General features: G+C 41.2%; 1 protein-coding gene across 1 annotated transcript in view; it reads left to right on the forward strand.

Annotated features, from left to right (window-relative positions):
• LOC107382110 (enhancer of mRNA-decapping protein 3) overlaps window positions 1-12818 on the forward strand; it is a 41783-nt gene that overhangs the window by 12266 nt on the left and 16699 nt on the right. The window contains exon 4 of the mRNA XM_015954103.3: window positions 8412-8741. Within this exon, the coding sequence (XP_015809589.1) occupies window positions 8412-8741 (330 nt within the window). The remainder of the gene's footprint in view (window positions 1-8411; window positions 8742-12818) is intronic.

The raw sequence follows: 12818 nt of genomic DNA on the forward strand, positions 1-12818 counted from the left end.
CAGCGCTCTGTCCTCTGACCTCTCCATTGTTTGCTGATCCTTAATGTGAAAGTGAACTTGCTTTATTCCTGCTGAGACCACAGAGCTGCCCAAGCACGCTTCCTGCTGCCTGCAGGAAAGGCTGTTTTAAACTGATCCAATCAGGAAGGCCGAGTCGCACCTTTTTACACACACGTACGACTCGGGAGAAAACAGATGTGAGCTCAAAGGTGAGTTATACCAACAATATCCAGATCCCATCAGGTAGCCATGTCCAAAACAAAAATATTTCTTTATTTTATCAGCAGCAAAAATTTGTAAACTTGATATAGGTTAAAGGTAGGGATGTACCAATATGAAAACGTGGGCCGATATCGATATCCGATATTAACATAGCCAGTGATGCTTTGATGCTTTTCAACGGATCGGGATGGTTAGAATAGATCAGCTTTAACCACAACAACAAACATTACTTTTTAAATTTATCCTGAAAAAGAGATTTTCAAACGAAATAACAATGGCTTAGTTTAAAATTCAACAAGTTCCTCTACATCGGAGTTCTTTACTTCACAGACAACGCCGTAAAGTCCCACAATTTAAGGTAGATCATGAATTCAGACACCACAGAGTTAAAGTTCCATTAAACATGTAGCCGTTGGCTAACAGGCTAATGCAGAGCATGCCTGTCACCTTAAGAGAGAGAAAATGTCAGTAATTTGGATGTATTTTAAAACGAACTGCAAAGGGAGTGTATTAGACACGTGTAATGTGGGCTAACTGGGCATTTAACGTGGTGGAAAAGGTAGTGCTGCGTTCAACACTACGAATCTGATGCGCCACCTTAAAAAACAGACCCTGCTCGGTTTGCTGCAACTATTTGATAAGCCAGCCGACACTTTACAGATACATTAAAAACAAGAAACTGTCTACGGACAACAAAAATACCAAGATAACAGAATATTTATCACACTGGACAAGAGTCTGTGTTCGCAAACGAACGTTTTGCAGCCTTGAGTCCCAGTATGATCTCCCTACTCTTCCTAACTTTAACGGCGCGGCAGTACTACAGGTGATCTGTAGAAAGGGTGACCCTGCTGCTGACCGTCTTGTGCCGTACCACCCCTGTCACAGGAACGTACAAAGCTAAAAACAGCCATACGTTGAGTAAACGATGTGCTACTTTTATATTGATTGTTAATGTTAACACATTTCTTGGGCTGCATGGTGGCGCAGTGGTTAGCACTGTTGCCTCGCAGCACGAAGGTTGCAGGTTCGAAACTCGGCTCGGCTGTGGCCTTTCTGCGTGGAGTTGCGTGTTCTCCCCATGCATGCGTGGGTTTCCTCCGGGTACTCTGGTTTCCCCCACAGATCACAACATGCCCTATAGGTTATAAATTGTAAGTTGCTTTGGATAAAAGCGTCTGCTAAATAAATAAAAACATAAAAACATAATGTACTTCCTGACAGGGTGATGTTTTATGGCAGATAAACTAAAGAAAAGACACAAACAGAAAGAAAGAAATGCATAAATGATTTAAAAAAAAAAAACTTAGAAGGACAATTTGGTGTGTTCTCCGTTTTTCTGAATTGCATTTCTCAAGGATCAGATCGGGACTCCGTATCGACAGATTCCTAAAATCAAATATCTCGGATCAGGAACAAAAACACTGATTGGAACATCCCTAAATGGAGCTGTTGTATCCGATAATCGCTATTTACCAATATTACATTAATATTAGTAGGGAGGAATTAGGGCTGGGCAATAAATCGAAAATTTATTGTTATCGAAATTTCGAACTCTTATCGAGATAATATTTCCCATGTCAATAAACCAATAGGTTGGCAACGTTCATGTCCCGTTAAAAAGCGGTGCCACCTTGAGTCATTAAAAACGTGACTCGACGTAATACATGTGACAGCCCCATCTAGTGGACAACTTTGGTTTCTGCGCATACCTGTAGTTATCTTCCATTTATCGTTATCGAAGTGAAATCCTTAATATATGGTGATATTGATTTTAGGCCGTATCGCCCTGCCCTAGGAGGGATGTAAGAAAATATCAATACTGAATCCATATTTAAAAGCACTGTAAACATTTTCTATTAAGGATTTACATGCTAACTTTTTCTGTTTCTTTTGTGGTGTTATTCAAACGCCACCTGCTAGGTGGCAGCACTTTTTAGTGCCTCCATTGTCACGGAACAACGAGATCTCACGATATCATTGGATGTGTCTTTGTCATCTGGCCTGAGTTGTTCCAGTCAGGTTCAGTCTAAAACACAGCTATTTTTTTCTGGCTCTTAGCTTTGTAATATATTGGTTGTTAATGTTGGCCCAGTTTTACTCGTAAGATTGATGACGATATGTTGAAAAATAGCTAACTTGACCGATAATGATATTGATGCTGATATATCGTTCATCCCTAGATAAATGCCCGAGTGTTCCTTGTGCCTGCAGCGTTTCATCCCAGACCTTTAAAATTGTCATTTAGTCAAATCTACAAAAAGAAACAAATCTCATTGCCACTCAATTAGTAAAATCGACTGATTTTTGATCAGCTGTGGCAACCATCTGGAATCCGATCAACTCCAAAAGTTAATCACCTAGAAGTTCTTTGGAAGAAAAGTCTCACCAGAATGACTCTTTGTAGACATTGAATTTATCAGGGTATCTGCAGGTCCTTAAAAAGTCTTAAAAAGTCTTAAATTAGCTTTTCCAAATTTAAGGCCTTAAAAATCCTTAAAAGTGACAAATAATCCTTAAATAGTTTCCAAAGGTCTTAAATTACCAAAGACCCAATAAACAGGATTCTTTTATTTCTATAAAATTTTCGTGAATTTCTAGTTAGTTTGGCATTTTTTGTGTATGATACTGGCGTAAGCGGAACATATACATTCAGTTGGTTGTGAAAGGGGGCTATTTTTAGATGAGCACGCTAGTGGGAGTTTGCGCCATGGGGAAGACATGGCAACATTAATGGTAACTGGATGGCTAATCCCACATTCACGGCGTGGTTAGCACCTGTTCCAGGGAATAGCTGGAAATTATAGCTCAAATTTAATTTAAAAAATAGCTTAAATTTGGTCAAAGTTGCCTTAAAAAAGGTCTTAAAAAGTCTTAAATGTGGCTCCCTTAAACCTGCAGATACCCTGATTTATGGCATTGAATTGTTATTCTGTCAATTTATGTATTTGAGATTTTTCAACTTAAATAAAGCAGAAAATATTCAACAACAGAATTTCATCAAAGTTCAACAGTAGTGAGAAGACGTCTCACTGAAGTCCCGTGATCATAGAGGTGTAATTTGATTTGCTAAAACCCACTCAACTCGATCGAGTAACGATTACTTTGGCTTGGGCCACCAGGGGTCACCCACAGGGGTCACCGCGGTTGTTGAATTTCTGATGGTACAATTTTTTATGTTGAATTTTTTTCATTTGAAATTCTGTTGTTAAACTTGTTTAAGACGTTCAAAAACTAAAATACATAATTTCATAGAATAAAATGTCTGTGTCAAAAATTCAGTTTCTAAATAAAATCATGTTCTGGTGACACTGCATGTCTTCTGTAGGGTTCATCCAATAATTTCTAAAAGTCTCATTAAAATTTGTGCAAATTGTATAGCTCACACAACCTCATGCACTGTGTTACACACACACACACACACACACACACACACACACACACACACACACACACACACACACACACACACACACACACACACACACACACACACACACACACACACACACACACACACACACACACACACACACACACACATGAACAAACAAACAACACCATTGGGCGACGGTGGCACAGGAGCTAAGTGCTCACCCTGTAATCGGAAGGTTGCGGGTTCGAGCCCCACTCAGTTTGTCGCTGTCGTTGTGTCCTTGGGCAAGACACTTAACCCACCTTGCCTGCTGGTGATGGTCGGAGAGACCGGTGGTGCCTGTGTATGACAGCCTCACCTCTATCAGTGCTCCCCGAGGACAGCTGTGGCTACAGTGTAGCTCATCCCCACCAGTGTGTGAATGAGTAATTGTGTTGTAAAGCACCTTGGGGGGTTTCAGGACTCTAGAAGGCGCTATATCAAATGGACCATTTTCATCAAATCCAGTCATTTCTTCTGGCTTTGATTGACACTTTAATGGATGTGAGTCACTTACTGTTGCACATTGCATCAAATTATTCTCTCCTGTGGTTCGTGGTTGATTGATTGTCTCATTCTTATTCCTAATCACTGATTAGCATCGTTCTCCAGGGTCTAAAGATATAAAATGTTGTAGATGTGGAACACGACTATGGAAAAGTGTGATGAAGAGCATAGACGAGCGAGCGATTAATCATCAGCTATTTAATAAGCAGTAGCTCATAAACTGGCTTGGCAGTCTGTTTCTCTATTAGTTTCTGATGTGTGCTGCAGGGACATTTGATCACAACCCCTCGGTAGTTGTACAAATTTGTGGTGGCAGCAGGTTTGTTTGAAGTCAAATCACTGTCTGCCTACTGTTGCTTTTATTCATTAGGCTGTTTTACTTGGAGCTCTGCCCAGTTCATTCACATTTTGATTCATAGCATGACAAAACACTTCCTTGCTAAGTCAGCTGGTGGAAATCAGGACACTAGCTTCTGTCCCCGTTCTCACAGGTGAGTGCAGGAACTCTGCACTGCTGAGCTTTCTCCGTTTTACGGAGAATTTGATGCATCAGTCTTACTGTTTTGCATTTGTTTACTGTTGACACTGAGTCCAGCTGTTGTTGTTCCATTGTTGTCATATTCAGACAAGTGTAAAACTACCTGAGCGTTTGCAGCTCTAGATGTGCACCTGTAGTTTCTCAGTGTCTTGCGTGAGAGAGGCCGGAGCACCTTAGCTGTCACAGTGACAGTAGCGTGAGACTGAGCCTCTCTTTCTCCCGGTTAGCGTGAGAGCTGCTCATGGTTGGAGTTGAAGGCCAGGTTTTTCCAGTTTTCTCTTCTTTTTTCTGCTCTTGGTTCATTTTGTTTTTTGTTTGTGCTCAGATTTATGTAAACTTTATCAAGTGCCGCTCAGTCGACCATTGCATGTGAAGCCTTGTTGGTTTATCACCATCCATGAGGTTAAACATTACTGCAGGGTTCTTTCACAGTACATTCATTGTGGAAAGTTCTACAATTTGTAGAATTATGAACTGGAATTGTATTTATGACGGGAGCAAAAAACCAGAATCTCACTGGGATGTGACTGTTGGCAACCAGTTAGAAACATTCTGCAGGTTTTCTGTTGGATTCACATTTCATTTGAACAGGCCACAATTCTACACACGTTCTATTGGTGTATAACAAGATTGCAAATGAATTGTGACTTTTGGATAGTTTTTTATGTATTTTAGTCAGAAAGTGCTTCATATCTTAATTTGTTTGCAATTTAGTCTAATTTTACCTGCAACTCCTCCAGAGTTCTCTCACGGCTTCTTACAGAGGTCTAAGACCTTGTGATTTTTATCTTGAGAGCCGCAAACTTCTTTTTCTTCTAATTGCCACCAGCAGGTCAGAGCAGGAATTGGCCTGATCTATTTTTAACATCGTCTTAGTCACGGTCCTCTTGGTCCCATAAGTTGACTGTTGGGATTCAATTCAATTCAATTCAAGTTTATTTATTAAGCACGAAATCACGACAAGAGTCGTCTCAAGGCACGTCACATAGTAAACATTCCAATTCAGGTCAATTCATTAAGCCAATCAGAAATAATGTTTCCTATATAAGGAACCCAGCAAATTGCATCAAGTCACTGACTAGTGTCATAGTCTTTAAAGCAATCCTCATACTAAGCAAGCATTTAGCGACAGTGGAGAGGAAAACTCCCTTTTAACAGGAAGAAACCTCCAGAGGATCCTGGCTCAGTATAAGCAGCCATCCTCCATGACTCACTGGGGATCGAGAAGACAGAGCAGACACACACACACACACACACGCACACACAAAAACATATATACCAAGTAGTGTGTCTATGGTTACATTGTGATTTCTTAGTAAATATTCTATTTGGTGAGAGATAAACTTTATTGTATTTATTCTTGTGAATCTATAATTAAATGGGTAAACTAGTAGTAGCACATTCAACGTCAAAGAGAGTAAAATGTTATAATCAGGAGAGGTAGAATGATTAAATGGTTAGCAACAGTGTTCAAGCCGATGGCGCCCTCCATGAGGCCACCACAGCTCAGCACAACATCGTTGTAGCTTCTTCTGGGGAGAAAAACACTTAGAGAAAAAATAAAGTTAACAGCTGAAATAGCAGGAAATAATACAGTTAAAGAGCAGATTGTAGAAGAAAGTAGTCGAGTGTGGAAAGTTGTCAGTGTGTCCTCCAGCAGTCTAAGCCTATAGCAGCATAACTACAGAGATAACTCTGGATAACCTAGCCTTTTAAATGGAGGCATGTTGGAGGCAGGGCAAGGGAGAGCCGTCTTTACCGACTGTACACTCCACCTCCCTCTACTCCCCCGCTTGTCCAGATTTAGGCTAACATCAGATTTTAACCATAGGCCCTATCAAATAAAAATGTTCTAAGCCTATTCTTAAATGTAGACAGGGTCTCTGCCTCACAGACTAAAACTGGGAGCTGGTTTCACAAGAGAGGAGCCTGATAGCTAAAAGATCTGCCTCCCATCCTATTTTTTCGATATTCAGGGAATCACCAGTAAACCTGCAATCTGAGAGTGAAGTGCTCGGTTGGGAACATATGGAACAATCAGGTTACTGATGTATGATGGAGCTTGATTATTAAGAGCTTTTTGTGTGAGAAGAAGGATCTTAAAATCTATTTTGAATTTAACAGGTAGCCGATGTAGGGAAGCTAAGACAGGAGAGATATGATCTCTCTTTTTAATTCTCATCAGAACTCTAGCTGCAGCATTTTGGACAAGCTGAAGACTTTTAACTACATTCTGTGGACTTCCTGAGAGTAATGAATTACAGTAATCCAGTCTTGATGTAATAAATGCATGAACTAGTTTTTCAGCATCACTCCTGAAAAGTATGCTTCTAATCTTCGCAATATTCCGAAGGTGGAAAAATGAAATCCTACAAACCTGTTTAACGTGGGATTTGAATGGTATGTCCTGGTCAAAGATAACACCAAGGTTTCTTACTTTGTTCTCGGAGATTAATTTACTGCCGTTCAGGTCAGGTGATTGACTAAGTAGTTTGCTTTTCTGGATTTCTGGTCCAAAGATGGGAACTTCCGTCTTGTCTTTATTTAAAAGCAGAAAGTTTTGAGTCATCCAATTTTTTATGTCCTCAAGACAAGCCTGTAATCTACCTAACCGATTAGATTCATCAGGGTTAATGGATAAATATAACTGAGTATCGTCAGCATAACAGTGGACGTTTATCCCATGCTGTCTAATGATTTTACCAATTGGAAGCATATATATAGTAAAAATAATTGGTCCAAGCACTGAACCCTGTGGCACTCCACAAGTAACCCTGGAGTATGAAGATTTGTCATGTACATTTACAAAATGAAATCTGTCAGACAGGTAGGATTTAAACCAGCCTAACGCTGTTCCTTTGATCCCTACAACATGTTCAAGTCTTTCTAAAAGAACATTGTGATCAACTGTGTCAGAGGCAGCACTGAGATCTAACAAGACTAGAACAGACACAAGATTCTTATCTGAGGCCATGAGAATATCATTTGTAACTCTCACTAATGCAGTTTCAGTACTGTGATACTCTCTAAAACCAGACTGAAATTCCTCAAACAGAGCATTAGTGTTCACATACTTGGATGGCCACTATTTTCTCCAGGACTTTGGATAAAAATGGAAGGTTAGATATTGGTCTATAATTCATTGGGTCATCTGGATCCAGAGAAGGCTTCTTAAGTGAAGGTTTGATTACAGCAACCTTAAAATCCTGTGGTACATATCCATTTACTAATGATAGATTGATTATATCTAGAATGGGGGCAGTAACCAAAGGAAATGCATCTTTAAATAATTTGGTTGGGATTGGATCCAAAATGCAAGTTGAAGGTTTAGATGAAGCTAATATTTTTGATAACTGAAAGCTCAACTGGATCAAAACGGTTCAAACACAGATGAGGTTCTCCAGTCACCTCTGATGCTGCCTCACTTACTGAGGAAGAAGAAATCGCATTAGGGAGGATGCTAAAGATTTTGTTTCTAATAGAATTAATTTTACTTGTAAAAAATCCCATGAAGTCATTGCTGCTGAGGACTAAGCGAATAGATGGCTCAGAGCTATGATTCTCTGTAAGTTTGGCAACTGCATTTAGTCTATCACAGATTACATTTTTTTTGTCAAACTGAAGGATAATTAATAATTAATATGACCACAACAGCCATTAAAATGCAACATGAAGAAAATAATGAAAGAAAATGAGTCAGCAGACTTTATCTGTGCTTGTTTCCTGCAGGTGCATCAAACAGCAGAGGCATGGCGGAGAGGAGGAATGGTGTGAGGACCAGAGGACCAGTGCGGTCCAAGGATGACGAGTGCTTCGGCGATGGGACCAACGAGAACCTGGACACTGACTTTGACTTTGAGGGGAATTTGGCTCTGTTCGACAAGGCCGCCGTCTTCTCCCAGATCGATGGAATCAGCGACCACAGAGATCAGCATCACAGCACTCAGGTGGAGCAGAAAGCACAGTCCTATCGCCATGACGAAAACATCCTGCAGGCCAAGCCGGTCATATACAGACAGATAACTGTGCCTCAGAGCGGGGGGAAAGAGTACTGTACTGGTGAGAATACACACACGTTTACCAGATTGGCTTTATATACGTTATGTTTCTGATAAAGTTTTGATAAAAATATGAAACAGGTTGATAGTTTTGATAGGATGGTGTCACAGCAGGATCAGAGTTCCTCTCGTTTACCAACAGAAGCTCCATTCACAGATGCCGTTTTCTCATGACTGGAACATTTCCACCACTCAGACTGTTTCTCTCAGCTTACATGTCCTCCTGGAGTCAATATGATGGTGTAAGGGTTTATCTGTGAGCACACAGAGGAGGTTTTTTCCACCAGCACACAGAGGAGGTTTTTTTCCACCGTGCCTGAAACTGCTTTGTCCAAGAGGAACGTCGGGTTAATAAAACCAGTCGAGTCCAGCTCGTGTTTTAATGATGAGAAACTACAGTAGAAAAGTTTTTAAGTTGTCTGCTGCAGATTATTGATCACAAAATTTGAAAATAAATCATGCACAATAACTTATTGCTTAATTGCTGTGCAGAAGCTGTCCAGTATGTTCAGTGAGTTGTGCATGGTCCATCTGCTGTAGGGAATCCAGATCATTCCATAACTCTCTTTCTAAAGCTTCTTTAGAAGATGACATAAACAGAGTGTGGCTTTTTCTAGCTGAACATACTTTTCCTGTGATTTCCCACCATCTCAACTCAGTCTGAGTAGAAAAATGTAGTTTTTAATTTAACAACTTCTTCTAAAGTCCAGGAGAACCTCTTTCTTTTTGTTTTTTTGGAACACCTTTGTACGTCGTTCTGTGTAATCCTTCCTTTGTTGCGTTGTACAAGATTTGTTTTTACCTATATTTTTCTGACCAGTTTCAGCTAACGTTGTAGCCTTCCTCAGTGCCCTGCCGAGGTTGTTGGCGTTTCTTTCTTCTCCATTTATCTGCGGGAAGCTTAGTATGATGTCGCCCTCTACTGCCCGCGCCCTCCTCGCCGATGACAAAGTCCAATGTGTAAACTCCATCGTCTCTGTTCATGGTCCTGGGTCCACGTCTCCTTATTTCTATTGCTTTCTTAATCCATCTTTTGCATTTTTGTTGTTCTGTGTTTATGATCCGTGTGCTGTCCCAGTCCGTTACGTGATTTTCTCTTGTGCAGACAAGATGAGGTAATTGTTCCCTGAACTCATCCTTCTGCAGGTGATAGAACCACGATCAGTCCTTTTGAGGTGGTCAAAATTAGATAATAGCTTTAATGCAGACTGAATTTAATAAATCTAGTTGAGCACAATATAGTGCTGGGCAATAAATAAAACATTTATCGTTATCGAAATTTTTGACTTTTATCGAGATCGTTTTTCTATGTCAATAAATTTGACGGGAAAAACATGAAAAGGTGTGTAGGTTGGGAACATTCATGTCCCTTTAAGAAGCTGTACCACCTTGAGTCATGTAAAAATGTGACTCAACACATGTGACAGCCCCATCTAGTGGACAACTTTTGTTTCTGTGCATACCTGTAGTTATCGGTAACTAGACGATTTAACTCATATCTCTAAAGAAACTTTTAAAAAGCGTTGCTTACCATGCAGCCCTTTATAATCATTAACATAAGAGCCTTAAAAATGGTGAACAGCCTTTTTGAGTTAATAAAAATTTGTGAAATGTGCAAGAAATTTCTAGGATTTCCCACCTGAGCCGTGGAGGCTCGCTCTCAGGTCGCTCACTGATTTTTCAATCATTTCATCTTAAATTCCTCTCAGTTTAATTTCAGGGAAACAGAAAGAAAAATTATAAGAAAAACATTTAGACTGGAGGGGTTCTGGGTCTGGGGAGCTGCTGACCCACTCTGGTGGTACTTGGGTGGCGTGCCTTGGTGGGTGGACATCTGGTGGCCATGTCTGGGGCCTTGGGAAGTCATGATGGTGGCCACAGGTTGCGGTCTGATAGCTGTATTACCCCTGGGTGGGTCTGAGTGAGGGCATGGTGGCTAGGAGTGTAGGAGCAGTCGTCCCTGGATGGGGATCTGGGCTGAGCCTGGGGGATTGTGTCCTGGCTTGTATGCTGCCGGCAAGAGTGCGGCAGCATGCAGCGCTGCCTGGCCCTGGCTCAGGGGCCTTTGGTGGACCTTGGTTCCTCTTGGACTGGCAGGAACTCTTCTGTTCCATCATGGGGGAGGGGGATGTCGGAGAATTGATCAAATGTGGGGATGGGAGTAGATACTGTGCTGGTGTTGGTCTGGGTTAGTGGCCTCTGACTCCATGGGGTTCTGCGATGCTGCTGCTTTGGGCCCTGGCTAGATGGGCTGGGGTCCCCATGCCCTGGGTGGATTTTGGAAACGGAGTGCCTAATTGGGCCAGTGGGGGAGCTGGCTCCCTGGAGGGGCCATTCCTCCCCATTGTCAGACATTTTCCTATTCCTGCTCCTTCACATCAAAACACAAACATGCACATAGTGCTTTGTGGTCTGGGTAAGTCAGGGGGTGCAGGTATGTTTCGAATTTCCGCAGTCCCATGGCGGCTTGTGCCCCAATTTTAATTTGCACATCAAACACTTCCACCAGAGACATTCCACGCAAATGCACACTAGTGCCTTGGGGGTGAGCACACTCAACGGCACCTGGCAGGGGGATCTCTCAGCCTCACCCTGAGTGCCGGTGCCCACTTCCAATTTTAAGCTGCAACTAGACACGGAGGGCTCCAGTGGTAAGTGGGGTTGTGTGGTTGCATTAGTTGGTGTAGGCCAGCGGATGCCTGAGCATCAGTCTGCATGAAAGATATATAGAGCTTAGTCAGGGTTGACCCATACCGGCCCTCCATGTTCCGATGTGTTGGGGCTTGTTGGATCTGTAGGTGATAATCTCAGATAGATGGATCAAAGGTTCTGGGACATTGCCACCCTGTTGGGATGGTGTTCTCCATAGCTTCCTGCAACCATGTTCTCACAGCTGTCATGGTCCCAGTTGAACTCTAAGCAATGGATTTGATTGGATGTTTGAAGGACTAAATCAGGGTCTGCTGAAAAACAGTTCAACACATCATTTACAAAGGTCAAAGGAGAAGGAGTAGAAGAAGGAGGGGTGTAATGTACTGGCTACTGTTTACTTTTGATTTCCCACACTGCCTTGTGGTGTCATTTAACAGAAATGATGTCCTTTGTCACGCTAAGTCAAGCCATGTTGGTTACATAACTAGTTAATACACACATAGGAGAAGCAAAGGTTACAGAAAGTCCAGAGTGTGAGAGAAGCAGAACATTTTTGTACTGACTGACTAAATATTTTCCAGTGAACTCAATGAAGAAACCAAGCATGAATGAACAAATCAAGGCCTTTTGTTTTAATGGCCATAATGCAGTGGCATTTAAATGTCCCATGGCTGGATTAAAAAGCTCATCATTAACGGTTCTTTATTATTATTATTATTATTATTTTAATGGTTCTTTAAAGGTATTGGCCAGACTCGACATTAAAATTGTAGAAATACAGTATAACTACACTTTACCATCTATATAAATATGAACTGGGTTCAGTTTTTCGTTTTGTTAAAGAATTTAGTCATAAATATTACAGAAAATCTAATTTCTCTCCTCCAGGCAGCAAAGAACTGTGTTTTGCATACGTCACTCACACATGTCATACTAGGTAGCTGCTGTTGCTAGCATGGTAAGTCACTGTATTTTGTTTACTATCGTGTTCCTAATTAAAACTGAAAATTGCGTTTACAGCTGCAGCTAAAGGTCTGAGCCATATGTCCGTGTCCTAGACGTATTTTTAACTAACATAGATTTGATCTAAAATAATAACCTACATCTATAAATCCATCTAGAACCGCACCGGTACCTCTGGACTCCAGCAGGCGAGTCCCGTTAGCGTGACTGCCACAGCGCTAACCGTGTTAGCTCCGGTAAAGAATAAACAAGTAATTTGTGAAAGCTACGACACACACACACACACACACACACACATAATTTCATTTTCTGTTTTTCACTTCTGTGGTAGCGCTTTCCTTCAAGGGCATCTGTTTGTTTTTAATACTGGTGTGGATGATTATTTTCAATTATATATAATTGTTTGACTTTGAATTCCAATATGCACTGCTGTGTATCGACAGGTCTTTAAAATCGGTGCTTT

The sequence above is a fragment of the Nothobranchius furzeri genome, chromosome 9, assembly GCF_043380555.1.
Source record: "Nothobranchius furzeri strain GRZ-AD chromosome 9, NfurGRZ-RIMD1, whole genome shotgun sequence".
NCBI classification, from domain to species: Eukaryota; Metazoa; Chordata; class Actinopteri; order Cyprinodontiformes; family Nothobranchiidae; genus Nothobranchius; species Nothobranchius furzeri.